Genomic DNA, 16,065 nt, shown 5'->3' with positions numbered 1-16,065 from the left:
AATAAAGAACAAGCTGCAGCTTTCCTGGAAGCCTGGACACATAGCACATGGCAAGAGAATCTGGTTTTCTTTAGTCCTAAATCATTGGCCAGTGGGGCAATCATGTTTGCTTTAGATTCTGCTGCAGCAGAAATTCTGCTCATAAACCATAGCTTGTCTTTCCTCATTCAGGCCATTGGTGTTTCCTACCTGGACCTGCTGCCCATCCACTTTGGGTTGTCAGGGTGAGTTCTTGGCCCCTGACACTGCTGCAGATCCCATGGCTGAATGCTCAGCTGCAGACTAGGGAGCTTCCTGCAGCTGGGATTAATCTGTTGCCCCCTGTGGTGGTCAGCAAGTGGACCCTGATGGGCCTCAAATTGTACAAGAATTATCCTTCATTTCCTCAGGTCAGAGGAAGTCTTCACAGTGTGAATGTCCCTGTGTTGGACCTTTAGGAATCTGGGTCTTTCCTGAAGGACCTGTCTGTGTACAGGAGTTGTGAATGGACCCGCCACTGCCTTTGGGTGCTGGGATCTGCTGCTGTCCTTGCAGGGGTCTCCTTCATGCATGGCCCACCAGTAGAAGGCAATTCTTTTTGCCAGTCACATGGGTAACCAGGGATCACTGGAGACTGGGATGAAGGTGCTCTGTTAGCTCATCTGCCTTTGAGGTGGGTGCAGATTTTCTGCAGAGCACATGAGCTGGATTCTCATCCAGGGCAGGGTGATGGTGTTACCACCTGAGACCAGCGTCTGCCACACGCGCCTCTCACCTGCAGGTGATCCTCTCTTTCCTTAGGGGAATGGACTGCATCCCTAGGGCTGGGCAAAGCTGTCTCTCTGCTTTCTGGGATTTCTCACAATGCTGCTACTAGCTCTGTCACCTTCTTCCTAGGGATCTCGAAGCACTTTGCCAAGATATTTGTTGCAGGGATATGGAGGCACAGGGAGGGGCCATGGCTCGGTACAGCAAGCCAATAGGCAGAGCTGGGATTAGAGCCCTGGATTCCTCTCTCTACAAGGGGCTGGGATTTCTCCTGACCTGCTGTGATGGGGAAGGGGTGGACTGTAAGGGAACACAAAATCACATGGGAATAACTTGATTTTGGAGTTGTAGTGTCTTCTGAGGTGTTAGGGCTAGAGATTGTGGAAACATTAACTGTTCCTGGAGTGGCCAGGAGCAGTTTCTGGAGAGCCTGTCCCTGCTCTCTGGCTGCTTGCACCTCCAGTCCCAGCAGTGGGACATGTTGGCCCAGGAGCTCTTGAACTTAAGAGTTGTTGCTTTCTCTTACAGGTCAGACTTCAGAGCCGAAACCAGCTGTCCCTTCCACACAGAAGGCAGAAACTAACATGGTAAGACCCATTGGTGGTAGGAGTTTGCAAGACAAAGGGGCTGTCCCCAAAGAGAGGACAGTTCTGCCATTGCTCAGGGAGGTCTCATTCTTACAAAACAATGCATTTTGAGATGTCTGGGTAGTGGGAGATGAAAAGAACTCCTAGGAAGGCAGCATCAACATATCTCCTGCAAGGGGGAAGAATAACTGTTCCCCAGGAATCCACTGATGAATATCCTGACACTGTGGCACTGGCTCCTCTTTGCACAGTGCTTTCCTGTGCCTGGGTATAGTTGCTGTCCCACTGTTCCCCTCTACCCCATGGGACAGGGGCCACCATTGCTGGATTCCTGGCACAGCAGAGGCAGCACACAGGCTTGCTGCCTGCCAGGAACAGCTTGGCTGTCCTTCATCACGGCCTGACCATGGGAGTGTCCACATGTTAAGGACTGCCAGACTCCAGGAGGTGCTTTGGGAGTCATTCCATCTGCACCTGTAGTAGGGAAGAGATTGTGCTGCCTTAGATGGACACCAACCTCCTCCTTTCTTCATTTCCCCAGCTGTCAGCAAAGGCCTCCTCAGCCCAAAGCTCTCCAGCTGTGCCGCCTCCCGCCCCACCTCTGGTTCCAGCCACCCCTCGGAAAAACAAAGCTGCCATGTGTAAACCCCTGATGCAGAACCGGGGTGTCTCCTGCAAGTTTGAAATGAAGTCCAAAGGATGTCAGACAGGTAGGAAAGCAAGACTTAACTGTAGGATTACAGGGGCATTTTGGAAAGGCAAGTGCTCCAGACTAACTGTGAATCCAGCCTGAAATGCTGCACAGAGCGGGCTGGATGTCTGGCACAGTGCTGAGAAGTCTCTGGGCAGATGCAGGGCACACATGACAGGGTTTTCCATCACCATTTCCATCACCAGCAAAAGGAGAAATGTAGAGAGCTGTGTAGCATGATCCTACCTCTTGTGGGACAGCTCCTGTTCCTCTGGAGATCATTAGCTTGTCTGAGAGCTGTCTGCTAAACAGGTTTCACTCTAGTTCCTGTTGGGCATGTGTGTGGTCTGCAGCATATGCAAGGCAACTAGACCTCTTAGCAGGGCCATGTAAGAGCAGGACTTATACTTCTGGCTAAGGCAAGCCTCTCTTGTTGCTGACTTTGACTTGCTGCTATTGCAGCTCTGCCCCTGAGCCCTAGGAGCTGGTGGCTGGAAGGGCCATGGTGCTGGATGGCTGGGGGCATGACAGCATGCAGCAGAGCTGGGTGGAGGAACTTCTGGGATTAAGGTCACTGATGGATTTTTGCTCTTGTCAGAGGCTGACTGGAAGCCCCAGCTGGTTGTGTTGCCAATCCCCGTCCCAATCTTCGTGCCTGTGCCTATGCATATGTACTGCCAGAAAGTACCTGTGCCTTTCTCCATGCCTGTCCCGGTAAGCAACACGCTTCACCTGCCCGTGTTCTCCTGCTCTCGTGATCCTGCCTTGCTCAAGTCTCCCTGCTTCTCTGTTCATGCTCTTCTCCTGCCTCTGCTTTTGTGTTAGTCTACTGAGTGTCACTTTTCTGCCTGGTGTGCTGCTGTCCACAGGTGCCTGTGCCAATGTTCCTGCCCACCACACTGGAGAGCACAGAGAAGATTGTGGAGACCATTGAGGAACTGAAGGTGAAGATCCCTTCCAATCCCCTAGAGGCTGACATCCTGGCCATGGCTGAGATGATTGCAGAGGCTGAGGAACTGGACAAAGCCTCCTCAGACCTGTGTGGTAGGTTATGCCATGGCTTGGTCTGGTCCAACAGCTGGGATCAAGGGAGGTTTACCAGCTCTTGGAGCTAAAACACCTGCTGGGATTGTGGCTCTCCCAAAGCCTTTGGAAAGGAAGCGGGGAAGAGCAAGTCCTTAACTTCTACTGAGGAGGTACCAGAAGGGAAGAGCTGTAGCAGGGATCAGTGTCTGCCACTGTCCCTTTTGGAGGTGCCAGTCTTGTGGCACAGGTGCAGCTCTCTCAGTTTATTCAGGTGGCAGTTCAGATTCTTCCCTAAAGCAGCTTCCATGCTACAAAAAGTAGCTGCATGCAGCCCTGGTCTGCAGGTTTTTTTACTTGGGGGCTGCATTCCTACAAATGGCAGTGATGGGGGTTGTGGCTGGGGAGACAACAACCGTCCAATGTTTTGCTGTCCAGGGAAAGCTGGACAGCTCAAGTGTCGTGGGGCTGCTCTGAGCACCCAGATTCTGACTTCATTTTCCAGCTGTCAAATGGAAAACAGACTAAAGACTTTAAAGAAAGTTTGGTTTCTGAAGGACTTTTTTCTTTCAGACCTGGTGAGTAACCAGAGTGCAGAGGGTCTCCTGGAGGACTGTGATCTGTTTGGACCAGCACGGGATGATGTGTTGGCTATGGCTGTCAAGATGGCAAATGTCCTCGATGAGCCGGGCCAGGACCTGGAGGCTGACTTCCCTAAGAGTAAGAGCTGGGTGACACAGGTGTGCAGGGCTGCTGAGGGGGCTCCCACTGCCCTCAGCTGTGTGCACTCACCTGCCTGTGCCCTCTGACTGACCTGGTGTGAGGGCCCTGCAGTGACTACTTGCAGCAGGGGTGTGGAGACCACCACTTCTGAAGGAGTGTTTGTTTTTCCAGTCTAAACTTACCTGTTGTGAACATAAGACCCAGAGAGGGGGGCACGAGAAGCTGATATGATCAGCACAAAGAGCAGGGCAGCAGCACTATTGTGTTTATGAGTGATGATTCCAGAGGATCCAGCTAGATGAGAAACCTGGACAAGGCATGGCTTCTTGAGAAATGGCAGAATTGCTGAGTGTCTGTTAACAGAAGGTAGAAGAAGAGGCAGGGACTTGAAGGAGCACAGCAATGCTGAGGCAGGATGCTAGCAGCAAACAACAATTGAGCTGCCTGTGCCAGGCTGTCCACAGTACTTGCCTGGCGCCAGGGAATGAGGAATGTTTCTCAGGTTTAAAAAATAAACAAAAAACTGTCAGAGACAAAAATGTGGGGTTCTGGTTATGAGAAATTTTAGCATTGTCTGCCAGAGCCTTATTTTCTTTGTTGGGCTGTAGCTAAAAGTTCATTCCAGGCAGTGGTAGGGGATGTGAAGTGTTCCCTCTTAATTTTGCTGTAAAAATCAGGCCAGCACAAGGGGCAGGATGAGAAGTCTCAGCTGAGCCCTTCTGCCTGTGTTTCCTTTCAGACCCTCTGGACATCAACCCCAGTGTGGATTTCCTCTTTGACTGTGGGCTGGTGGGACCAGATGATGTGTCCACAGAGCAAGATCTGCCTCGAGCTGTGCGGAAGGTAAGTTCTCTGTGGGTACTGCCTGCTTAAATCCCTTTGGGTTTGGAGTGGGAGCTGCCACCTGGGCTGTAGGAGGTGAAGTGTACCAGAGTCTTTGGTGTGCTGGGGAGGTTGTGCCCTCTCCTTTCAGGGCATGGTTGGCCTGCAGGCCACTCCTTGAATGAAAATACTTGCTTGTCACTTCGGAGGAGCTTTGAATGCTACAAGTCATGTGACAGCTGGTCTCTTTCTTGCCTGTGACCCTTGTAACTAATGAGCTTTGTTGGCTTGGCTGCCAGCAGAATGGTGCCTGCTGCCATGGCACCCTGCAGGGAGCTGACAGTCAGCAGGTGTGAGGGTGGCCAGGAGTCCTGCACCTGTCCCAGGTGGGTGCCCAGTCTCACAAACACCTCTCTGCAGGGGCAGAAGCGCCTGATGCTCTCTGAAGGCTGTTCCCGGGACTCGATGAGCAGCCAGCCCAGCTGTACAGTGCTCAACTACTCGTATGGTGTGAATGCCTGGAAGTCCTGGGTACAAGCCAAGTATGCAGGGGGAGAAAGCAGCAAGGGAGAGGAGCTACGCTTCCGCCGTAAGTGCCTTGTCTGGTGCAGTGCAGTGGCAGAAACCTCCCAGAAACTGGACCTTGGGATGTTGAGGTGTTCCTGACCTTGTAGGCTGTTGTCTGAGGCTGCTGTTCTTGTCTCTGCAGCCAAGCCCATGAGGATCAAGGAAGACATCTTAGCCTGCTCAGCAGCTGAGCTCAACTACGGCCTGGCGCAGTTTGTCAAGGAGATAACGCGGCCCAACGGGGAGCGCTATGAACCAGACAGCATCTATTACCTCTGCCTTGGCATCCAGCAGGTGAGGGGGGCCTGCTGCCCTCATCCTTCTCAGCCAGACTTGGTCTGGGGAGAGGATCTGGTGAGGGGAGCTTGTACCCTTCATTCTGCCTTCTGGGGACCCAGAGAGGCTGGCTAGACTCTCCTTTAGTGCCTCAGCCCAGGACAGCATCCCACCTGGTTTAGTCTTTGTTCCCAAGCTCAGAGTAGGGTGGCATCTAGTCCCCAGCCTTGTACCCTTCTTGCACATCTCTGAGGAGGGCTGGGGGATTTCCCCAGACTCAGTCCCTTCTTCAGCACTAAGTCTGCTTTGTCATGCCCCAGGGTTTTCTTTGCAGCTCTCTGTGTCTGCCCAGCAGCTCTGGTGGTGCAGGGAGGGGTGCTCTGCATATGTGCCCTGGGCTCTCTGGGGAGGGTTTGCATTCCAGGTGCTGCTGTGTTTCTCTTGACTGTGTGTTCTGTCCTTTCTAGTACCTGCTCGAGAACAATCGTATGGTGAATATATTTACAGACCTTTACTACTTGACCTTCGTGCAGGAGCTGAACAAATCCCTGAGTGGCTGGCAACCCACAATCTTACCAAATAGTACGTGTCTTCAGAGTACCTTCAGTCCCCATATATCCAGTTTGTGCTTGTAGCCTGATTGTGCTCCCCCAGCTTCAACCTTGGCATAGGCAGCACAGTCCTGCTGTGTGTTGAGGTCATACTGACCCAAACCAACTGCAGGGCCAGCGTGGTTTGTGCTTCAGCTGCTTCTGTTGCCCACAGTCAGGGTAGCAGAGAGCAGAGCATGTGTGCTTTGTATCCTGGGACAATTTGAATCTTTACAACACTTCACAGTGATGTCTCCAGCCTTTGGCAAGGAGGATGCCAAGCCAGGAGGCACACTGGTGCATGTGCTTGTGTTCCCAGCACATGGATGAGCCCTGCACATGGTGCTAGGCCTTGGCCAAGGTTGCTGTGCTGCTGCCTTGTGAACAGGCTAACCTAGAGCTCTGCAGAGGCTTTTCTTGTTGCTGTGATCTGGGCTGCCTTCCCTGCTGTGTCTTGTCAGTAGTTATTTCATAGATCCAGCCTCATCGCTGCAGATTGGCTATCCCAGGCAGAGCCATTTGACTCCAGACCTGTGTATCTAGGCAGGAGCTGGCCAGATCTCTCCTCCCTGCTGCTTTTCCCTAATCTCTCACTGGGGGTGGTGGAGCACTGACCTGGAGTTCACTTTTTGGCCATCTGTAGTGATGAGCAGTTAGGATTGATTTGGGTTCTCACCTGTGGTTTGGCTGTGATCTGGGGAGGCTTGTGGCTGGGCAGAGCTCTAGCTCTGCTCATGGCTCAGGAGAAAAAACCTTGTGGAAAAAGAGATGCTGTGAAGCATCACTCTTATTTTGCAGTGAGCTTACAGAGGCAGGGTGAAGGGATTGCCACAAAGCCACTGCTGATGTGACCTGGTTCTCCCTCTGTGTTGCAGACACAGTTTTCTCCCGTGTCGAGGAGGAGCACCTCTGGGAGTGCAAACAGCTGGGTGTTTACTCACCCTTTGTGCTTCTCAACACCCTCATGTTCTTCAACACCAAGTTCTTCGGGCTGCAGACAGCGGAGGAGCACATGCAGCTCTCCTTCACCAACGTGGTGCGCCAGTCCCGCAAGTGCACCACAGCCCGTGGCATGACCAAGGTGGTGAGCATCCGCTACTACGCTCCTGCCAAGCAGAAGAAAAGCCGAGGTGGGTCTGGGGGAACATCTCTGTTCCTCCCCCTGCATCCCCCATCAGGACCCAGCCATGATCCAGCTCTCTCCCCCTCTGCAGATGGCGGCTCTGGAAAACGGAAGCGTGAGGAGGAGGTGCCGATGCTGGAGCAGCGGGAGAACAGGATGAATCCCCTCCGATGCCCAGTCAAGTTTTATGAGTTTTATCTCTCCAAATGGTGAGGCTTTCTCTGGAGAAGAGGCATGTGCCATTTTGGGGCCACTTCTTAGTTTTGATAGAGCCCTGTGGTGTGACTGCTGCTCTCCAGATATTTGTACAGAGCATGCACTCTTGCCCAGGCTCTGTGCTGCTTCACTAGACCAACTTTGAGGGAATGCTTCTCTCTGGCCTCTTCCCCTTCCTGCCCTTCTCCAGACTGGCAGGAACGTGCAGTAAGAGTCCAGTGCTTGGGTGGTTGGGGGTTTTGGCCTTGAACAAGGAGCTGTAGGCTGAGTTTGTGTCCTTATCCCACTGAATGATGAGAGGCTGTGAAGAGCTGTGAACACCCCTTGCTAAACACAGGCCAGGCTGTCTGAGCCCCTGCAGGGAGCTGGCAGCCCAGGTCTCACCCTGCTGTCTCTCCACAGTCCCGAGAGCCTGCGGAACCGCAGCGACGTGTTCTACCTGCAGCCCGAGCGCTCGTGCATCGCCGAGTCCCCGCTCTGGTACTCGGTGATCCCCATGGACCGCAGCATGCTGGAGAGCATGCTGAACCGCATCCTGGCCGTCAGGGAGATCTACGAGGAGCACAGCCGCCTCAGCAGCCTGGAGGATGATGTGGACTAAGGCAGAGGTGCTGCTGGACTGGCTGCACTCCAGCCCTGGACACCTCATCTTGCTGCTTCCCATTGCAGGGCAGGGTCCATGCAGCATAGGAAGGGATGGTGCTGCAGCAGTGCTGTCCCTGCATCATTACCAGACTTGGACCTCCCATCCTGCTCGTTACAGGCATCCCCTACATGCGTGGCCCCCACACTCAGCTCTGTCTCCAGTTTTGGCTGCTGGGTGAGCCATCTTCCCCAGGGTCTGTTCCCATGGCACAGGAGTGGCAGAGTCCCTGGTGCAGCTCCCCTTGCCCAGCCCTGTCCCTCCCCTACCCCCAGCCCTGCCACTACCCCTCTCTCCCCGTGCCCCACAGCAGGAATTGCACAAAACACATTGTCCCATTGGACCAGTGGCCCCCAAAGCTTTTACTTCCCTCTTCCTTTAGCATTCCCTCACAAGGCTGGAGGTATCAAGGCAGGAACAGCAGCTCTGCTGCTGGGGCAGGATTGTCTTTTCAAGTCAGTGGGCACGGGCCACAGGCAGCCTGAGAGCTGTTGGGTAAGGGGGAGAACTTTTGTCCTGGGGTGGGAGAGATTTGGGTTGGTTGCAGGGAGTGGATGGAGCTTGGACTGGAATTCATGGCCAGAGATCTGGCCTTGCCACAGGGATACCTCCCTTGTGTGCAGCCAGGATGCCTCCCTCTCTTTGGTCAGTGTTTTCTGAGTCTGCTGAAAACTTACGGAGATGGGTCTGTACTAGTGCTGCCCCTCTGTCCCCACTGTTCCCTGTCATGGTGTAAGGACCCTCCCCTGTGCAAGGTGCCATCAGTGGAAACCTCTGCTCCAGCCAGGGGCCCAGGCATTTGCTGGCAGAAGCAGGGAGCCCTGTCTGGCCTCCCTCTCCCTCCCACAGCCACAGGCTGCCACTACCCTGCCCAGGGCAAGTCTGGCTCCAGCTGTGCCATTCCGTGCTGCCTCCTGCCCTTCTCGTGTTCTGGTCGGTTTTCTTGAGCTGTACATGGGTCTCCTGTTGAGCCTGTATATATTGTTCTGGGCCCTGGCCTGGGGCCATCTGTTCTCTGTGTCCATGTGGAGAGTGAGCTGCTCACCAGTCTTGTTGTAGTGATGCCAGGGCAGTAGGACTAACCCTGTGTCTCTGGAAACCATTCATTTCAAATAAAGATGTGGAAAACTTTGGCAGCCCCCTGGTTTTTCCCCCTGGGCAGGGTGAGCATTGTAGGAGAACAGGGCCAGTGTCCCTGTGCTGCTGTGCACCTTGCTCCTGTCCATGCCAGCCTGTGCTCCCTGCACTTCCAACCTTGCCTGGGCCCTGCTGTCCTGCCAGCTCTGCAGTGTGGTGATGGCCTCTGCCCCAATGCCCACTGCCAGCATGGCATGCCCTGCCTGTCCCTGCCCTGCCCTGGGCCCACAGTGCTGCAGCCCCACCCAACCCAGCAGTGGCCCTGCCCTGGCCACGCAGTGTGTCCGTAGGATGGAGCAGCTGGAGAGCAATGCCACAGTGCCTGTGAGCAGAGCAGGAGTCAACTGAGGTGCAGTAAGTGTTTATTTTCTCCCCTTCCCAAGCTCTACTCTCAGCCCTGCTGCTCCCAGGAGTGCCAGGAGCAGCTGAGCAGTGTCCCCAAGGCTGTTCCCAGCTCTCCATGCCTTGGGCCTGGCAGAGACTGGAGACACAATCACCACCGTGACCACCCACGCATTGCCCATCCCTGACCATCCCAGCAGGCCACATTTACACTGCCAGGTCTGCTGTTCGCACGTCCCTGTGGGACCCACCAACCACCCCTAGCCATGCACCTGCCTTCTTCAGCGGTGCCAGGCCATGGGGGGGGCTGCCACCCCTGGGCAGAGTGACATAGGTGCTGCCAGGCCCTACAGGCCCACCAGGAGCGGTCAGGATGCGGGACTTGGGGCCTGGCCCCCGACGGCACTTGGTGAGACCCAGGTGGTAGATCTCCACCAGGTTGAGCAGCAGGGACACGCAGGCCACCCCCAGCATGAAGAGGATGAAGATGGTCTTCTCAGTGGGCCGGGAGATGTAGCAGTTGACCGTGTTGGGGCAGGGCCAGCGGCTGCAGGTGTAGAGGGGCTTCAGCTGGAACCCATACAAGGCATACTGGCCCACAATGAAGCCCACTTCCAGCAGAGCCTTGAAGACGATGTTGCAGATGTAGGTCCTCAGGATGGCCCCCCGCATGCACACCCGTGCCCTCGTGTTCCCTGCAGGGAGCTGGGGCTGCCTGGGGCGCTGCCGCCTGGCCCGTGCTGCCGTTTGCTGCTGTGCCTTCTCCTCCAGATGCGCCAGGTGCAGGATGTGCCCCAGATACACAAGGCTGGGAGTGGAGACAAAGATGATCTGCAGGACCCAGAAGCGGAGGTGGGAGATGGGGAAGGTGCTGTCATAGCAGGCATTTTGGCAGCCGGGCTGCTGCGTGTCACAGGAGAAGCCAGACAGCTCGTCACCCCAGACCCGCTCCGCGGCTGCCCCCAGCACCAGGATGCGGAAGACGAAGAGGACGGTGAGCCAGACCTTCCCCACCACCGTGGAGTGCTCCTGGGCATTCTCCAGCAGCCGGCCCAACAGGCTCCAGTCCCCCATGGCACGTGCTGTGGTGCCCTGCAAGACAGCCACCCTCCAGACACAGCCACCCCACAACCCACCAAAACACCACCCCACTCCCTGGCCAAGCAGGTGTGCACAGACCCAACCCAAGGCTGTCCCTGGAGTGTCCCCATCCTTCGTCCCAGGGAACCCCCTAACCTGTCACAAGGAGAGCAGGGGGAGCAAAGGTCTCCAGCAGAGAGCTGGGAGCACCATGGGAAACAACCGCGGTGGCAGCGTGGGGACCTCTCACCGTAGAGGGTGCGTGGGGCAGAGCCCGGTGCTCCCGCGCTGTCCCTCCTGTCACGGGGGTGATGGGGGACGCTGTGAGGCCCCTTCCCAGCTGCTCCCCAGCTCCTCTGTGGGGTGCGGACAGGTCTGCCTGCTCTGTCTGTCCAGTCACCCAAGGGCAGGCATGGGGTTATTGGGGCATGAGGCAGCTGCGTGCCCCATTGGCTTTCATTGTGACTGACATATCAAACAGCCACTGGGGAAACTTTTTCCCTCTATTTTTGGTCTGGGCACTTTTCTAATTATATTCGGGGCTGCAGGGGCTGGTGCTGGGGGAGCGCAAGCCCTTGGACACTGATCAATGCCACCCAGGGGTCACTGGCCGCTGCCAGGGCAACACAGCCACAGCCCCAGCTCAGCCCTGGCACTGCAGCCCCCACAGCCCCTTGTGGCACCCACCAGGGCTTGGGTGCAGGGATGGACACCCCACACTGGCACCCCAGCTCCCAGCATAACACAGCCAGAGCAGAAAGGAGGGAGGCAGCACCTGAGAATGGAGATTTAATGGCCCAAGATGCCCTCCTGGCCATCTAGGAGGGCCATCCCTCACGCCTGAGGGATGCTATCCTTGGGACAGGGACAGTAACAGGCCCATGGGGGGGCTGTGGGGCCAGTGGCCTCTGCCCCTAGCAGGCAGAGCAGCGGTCACCCTTCTCCTGCAGCCCAGAGTTGCGGCGCAGCATGTCCTTGAGGGAACCGTCCTGCTCTGTCAGCAGCTGGTTGATCTCGTTCTGCTTGTACTCAGAGGAATGCTTGTGCCCATAGAAGGAGCCCTTCGCCGACGAGGGGTTGGAGTGGTGCTGGCTTCGGCGGGCACAGGCCCGCACCACCAGGTAGACCAGCTCTGCCATGTTGAGGATGATGCAGACACTGGAGGTGACCAGCATGAAGACAGTGAAGATGGTCTTCTCAGTGGGCCGGGAGATGAAGCAGTCGACAGTGTTGGGGCAGGGGTAAGCCTCGCACTTTACCAGCCGCATCATCTGGTAGCCTGGGTAGAGCATGTAGAAGATGTACATGAACACGGCCTCGAAGAGCAGCCTGAAGACCACGCTGCAGACATAGGTCCACCACAGCGATCCCGCTATGCGCATCTTGTGCTTCTTGACCTCTTCCATGTGCTTGGCATCCGCGTGCCCTGTCATCACCAGCAGCTTCTTCTCCTGGTGCTGCTGGTAGGCCACGTGCATGGCCACGAGAAGGGCTGGCGTGGTGACGAGGATGAGCTGCAGGGCCCACAGACGGATGTGGGAGATGGGGAAGAAGTGGTCATAGCAGACGCTGTTGCAGCCAGGCTGCTGGGTGTTGCAGGTGAAGGCAGATTTCTCATCCCCCCAGACGCTCTCGGCTGCCACCACTAACACCATTATCCGGAAGATGAAGATGACGGAGAGCCAGATGCGCCCGATGGCGGTGGAGTGGCGGTTCACCCCGCTCAGCACCGTGTACAGCCCGGCCCAATTCATCGTTTCTCACGTCTGCAGGAGAGAGCGGTGAGGGATGCTGTTAGCAGCAGGAAGGACCCCTGGCTGAGAGCCAGCAGGTCCGGGCTCCAGGGGCAGCAGCCCCAGGAGGGACCTGGGAGCAACTGGGTGGCAGCCCTGGTGGGTGGAGAGCAGGATCGACAGACAGGAGGATGGCAGCATGGCTCCTGCTCCTGACACAGCTCCAGGCAGCATTTTGACCAGAGCAGGCAGGAGACAGGCTGCCCCAGCAGTGCCAGATTCTCCAGTCCTTCCACCCCACGCTGGCACAGGGATCCTAACCCACAACTGCCACAGAGAATGGGGGTGAAGCTCCCACACCTTCTCAGGGACCCCCAGTACGCAGTGCTGAGCTCTTTAGCTAGGAATGGTCCCAAGGAGCTTCACGGGCTCCACTGCACCAGTGCCTCCCTTTGTCCTCCCGTTATCTGCAGGAGCCTGGCCAGGGAGCCCTGAGACGGGGGGATCCCCCCGTGCAGCCCTGCACTGCCACCCTCCCAGGGCCATCCTTGCCCGGGGAGCACAGGGCGACCCCACCCCAGGAACAGACCCCTGCCCCACCTGAGCCACCCACGGGCGCTGAGCAGCTCCGGGAGCTGCTTCCCACCCCTGCAGGAGTCTGGGGGGCCGGGACCAGCCACCCCCCAGTGCGGAGGATCCTGGCGACGCGTACCTGCCGGTGAGGAAGGGTCCTCGCAAGCTGCCCCCAGTGGCCCCTCTAAGGTCTCATGCCTCCCGCAGGAGAGCTCTGCTCCGCCTGCCCTCGTCTCTCTCTGCCACTGCCCTGCACTGGAAGTCATATGCTGCTTTATAAACTATTTACATACAATGGGGCCTTTATCGGCCCATGAACAACACACTTTAGCATTCAGATCTAACGCCCTGACTTCCGCCCACCCTGGCCAAACAAAGTGCCTGTGTGCTGCATTCCCGCTGCTCGGCCCTGCACCCACTCCCACCTCCCCACCACGCCCCGCACCGACCACGGACACGGCCCCGGCCCCGCCACCCGCGGGCTGCTCGTGGCTCTGCCCGGCGGGACCCACCCCGCAGACACCGCTGTGCCGGAGAGGCCGCCCAGCGTGTCCGGAGCTCCCTTCCTCGGGAAGCATGGCCGAGCCCAGCTGCGTGCCCATCCCGCATGGACAGCACAGGGGAGCAGGGGTCTGCACTGAGCTGCCGCGGGGCTGGGTGGCCCTGGGTGTGAGTCCTGCCATCCCCTCAAGGCTCTGGTGCCAGCAGCAGCGTCTGTGAGGGCACCGGAGCTGCCTCGCGTGTGCCGTCGGAGACGTGGGAGAAAGGCCGGCCGAGTGACGCTGCTGTGCGCTGGGGCTGCGCTCCTCCCCCGAGAGGGACTCACCGATGGTGTCCTACTGCTCGGACATGCAGCTGGGACAACAATCCCTGTGCTCGCACAGCCCCCGTGCCCCCAAGGCTGGTGTCCCAGCCACACCGTCACACTGTGCCCCATCCCTGCAGGGATGGTGCCGTGTCCCTTGGGTTTTGTCCCCAACCTCAGGTGGGGAGCAGCGTACCCAGTAAACCCTCCCAGCTGGGTGCCTGCAGGCTGGCAGGGCAGTCAATGCCATCCCAAATGCCACCTCCTCCCCTTAGCCCAAGGTGCGAGCAGCCGGAGCTGCGCAAGCGGCGGCGGCCAAAGACCGTCCAGCAAAGCTGTAAGGACGCCGCTTGTGCCCCCACTCCCGCCATGAGGGCCAGCATTGCCGGCTCTCCTCTCCCCTACCAGGTCGAGCCCTGCCTGTGGCCCCCACTCTGGCCCCCCCTGGTGCTCCCCAGCTCGGGGACACGCGGCGACCCCCGGAACGGTGCTGTGCCCGCCAGCTTCTCACCTCAACAGCAGGACAATCAATCAATGCTCTTCGGGATTGCAGCAATCAGTCTACACCGCACCACCCCCCTGGACTTTATACGGCCCTGAAGGCACGTCACCCGCCCCCTCCCAAACAGCCTTGCTCCTTCCACGACTCGCCAAGTAAACACCGCAGGTGTGTCCAGCCAGGCTCACACCCACCCGCACCCACCGCCGCGGCTGAGCATCCCCCGGGGCCAGCCCCCGGGCTACTGCAATCCCGGGGCAGGGCCAGCCCCCCAGGATGGTCCCCGGGGACGTTTCTGGTCCCTGCGGCCCCACTCCCCTGCTGTGAGCATCCTCCCGGCTGCATTCCTTGCAAGCCAGGCATATGCACCGTGGCGGAGCCCTGCTCTCCACCCGGAGGATGACTCTGGGTACCCCGAGCTCTTGGAGCACCTTGATCTGGTGCTTCAGGCTGCCGGCTGGCCCCTGGGGAGCCACCAATACCCAGATTTAATGTGTAAAAGTCCAGCTGGGAAAAGACAAACAGCCGGTCAACGATTAACTCGGCTGGCCCGCTTCAAGGTCCCGCCGCCCAGCACCCCGTGTGGGACACGGCGACCCTGCCGCTCGTCCTGGGCCCCTGGCCGGGCTGCAGGAGCCTGCACGCCATCCCTTGCAGGAGGGTGACAATGCGGTGTGCTCGCATGGGGACAGCAGGGTGGCACTGTGCAGCGGCTGGGGGCAGCTAGGGGTGCCCCCGCAGCGGGGCGGGGGTCGGCGGGCAGTGAGATACCGGCGGTGGCCGGTGGTGCAGGGCTGGCTGGGGCCATCGGGGCCACAATCTCAGTCTCTGATAAACCGCCACACCTGAGTCAGCAGCGCCGGCGAGGAGCGATAGCGGCTGCCCCGCCCTGTCCCGCAACCCGGGCGGGTTCTGGGGGTCAGCGGAGGGCATAGTGGGGGAGCAAGGGGCTACTGGGGCCCGGCTGGAGAGATCGGGCTGGGAGGGGTCACTGGGGACCATCAAGAGGAGGGCAGACTGCTGAGCACTGGGCTGGGCTGAGCTGAGTGGGACGAGGCACAATGGGAGGCTGACATGGGGAGAGGGGTCCCTGGGAGCCAGGACAGGGGTGACTGGGGATTACTGGGAGCCAGGATGGGGGTGACTGAGGGGCGCTGGGAGCCAGGAGAGGGGTGACTGAGGGGCGCTGGGAGCCAGGCGAGGGGTGAATGGGGATTACTGGGAACCAGGATAGGGGTGACTGGGGATTACTGGGACCCAGTCGAGGGGTGGCTGGGGAGCACTGGGAGCCAGTTGAGGGGTGACTGGGGATTACTGGAAGTCCGTTGAAGGGTGAATGGGGATTACTGGGAGCCAGGACAGGGGTGACTGGGGATTACTGGGAGCCAGGATAGGAGTGGCTGGAGGCGCTGGGAGCCAGTTGAGGGGTGACTGGGGATTACTGGGAGCCAGGATAGGAGTGGCTGGAGGCGCTGGGAGCCAGTTGAGGGGTGACTGGGGATTACTGGGAGCCAGCTGAGGGGTCGCCGGGGGCTCGGGCCGTGCGGGGGGTGTCGCCGGCCGTGGCACCAGGTGGCGCTGCGGGGCCGGGCCGGGGGCGGCGGGGCCGCACCTGCCCGCGGCAGCACCGGCCGGGCGCAGCGTGGGAATCCGTCTAAAATGCAGAAAAAATGGAGAAAAAAAACCAGCCGGAAAGAGGAGGAGGAACCCGGCGCGTTGCTGTCCAGCCCGGTGCCCGCCCGCTGTCCTTGCAGGGAGCTGGCTGGGAGGAGCAGAGGTCCCGGGCTGGGCGGGCAGCCCCCTCGCTGCTGGCCCCAGGTCAAACTGCAGGAGCCGTCGGTGAAGGACGGGCTGTACTGAACAGCGGCCGGCGCTGCCCCCAGTACTC

The 16,065-nt window shown here is 58.4% G+C and overlaps 3 protein-coding genes across 7 annotated transcripts in view; 1 reads left to right on the top strand and 2 right to left on the bottom strand.

Moving 5' to 3' along the window:
* ZMYM3 (zinc finger MYM-type containing 3) overlaps positions 1-9,103 on the top strand; it is a 32,250-nt gene extending 23,147 nt beyond the window's left edge. For all 4 annotated transcript variants that reach the window (XM_030967336.1, XM_030967332.1, XM_030967334.1 and 1 more), the window contains 12 exons: positions 1,276-1,334; positions 1,876-2,044; positions 2,624-2,739; positions 2,895-3,069; positions 3,622-3,768; positions 4,511-4,614; positions 5,014-5,182; positions 5,303-5,454; positions 5,904-6,018; positions 6,902-7,156; positions 7,241-7,358; positions 7,768-9,103. In XM_030967336.1, the coding sequence (XP_030823196.1) occupies positions 1,276-1,334; positions 1,876-2,044; positions 2,624-2,739; positions 2,895-3,069; positions 3,622-3,768; positions 4,511-4,614; positions 5,014-5,182; positions 5,303-5,454; positions 5,904-6,018; positions 6,902-7,156; positions 7,241-7,358; positions 7,768-7,966 (1,778 nt within the window). In that variant the 3' untranslated portion in view covers positions 7,967-9,103. The remainder of the gene's footprint in view (positions 1-1,275; positions 1,335-1,875; positions 2,045-2,623; positions 2,740-2,894; positions 3,070-3,621; positions 3,769-4,510; positions 4,615-5,013; positions 5,183-5,302; positions 5,455-5,903; positions 6,019-6,901; positions 7,157-7,240; positions 7,359-7,767) is intronic.
* A 591-nt stretch (positions 9,104-9,694) lies between these two features.
* On the bottom strand, positions 9,695-10,698 carry LOC115914842 (gap junction alpha-3 protein-like). The gene is given in 2 exon segments (XM_030967636.1): positions 9,695-10,644; positions 10,647-10,698. Coding segments are annotated over 2 exon segments (1,002 nt in total).
* Positions 10,699-11,343: 645 nt separating this feature from the next.
* GJB1 (gap junction protein beta 1) lies at positions 11,344-13,127 on the bottom strand. Of its 2 annotated transcripts, none has more exons than XM_030967564.1 (2): positions 13,013-13,127; positions 11,344-12,333 (listed from the first exon to the last, which is right to left on the bottom strand). In XM_030967564.1, the coding sequence occupies exon 2, from the start codon at positions 12,319-12,321 to the stop codon at positions 11,482-11,484; it is 840 nt and encodes a 279-aa protein (XP_030823424.1). In that variant the 5' UTR covers positions 12,322-12,333; positions 13,013-13,127; the 3' UTR covers positions 11,344-11,481. The 2 variants fall into 2 exon arrangements, with proteins under 2 accessions (XP_030823424.1, XP_030823425.1); XM_030967565.1 differs by having other exon boundaries at positions 11,351-12,456; positions 13,013-13,111.
* Between the last annotated feature and the right edge of the window lie 2,938 nt (positions 13,128-16,065).

Source organism: Camarhynchus parvulus, chromosome 4A (genome assembly GCF_901933205.1).
Source record: "Camarhynchus parvulus chromosome 4A, STF_HiC, whole genome shotgun sequence".
In the NCBI taxonomy this organism is placed as follows: Eukaryota; Metazoa; Chordata; class Aves; order Passeriformes; family Thraupidae; genus Camarhynchus; species Camarhynchus parvulus.
Note: the sequence above shows the minus strand (reverse complement) of the source record. Positions and strands in the feature narration are given on the sequence as shown.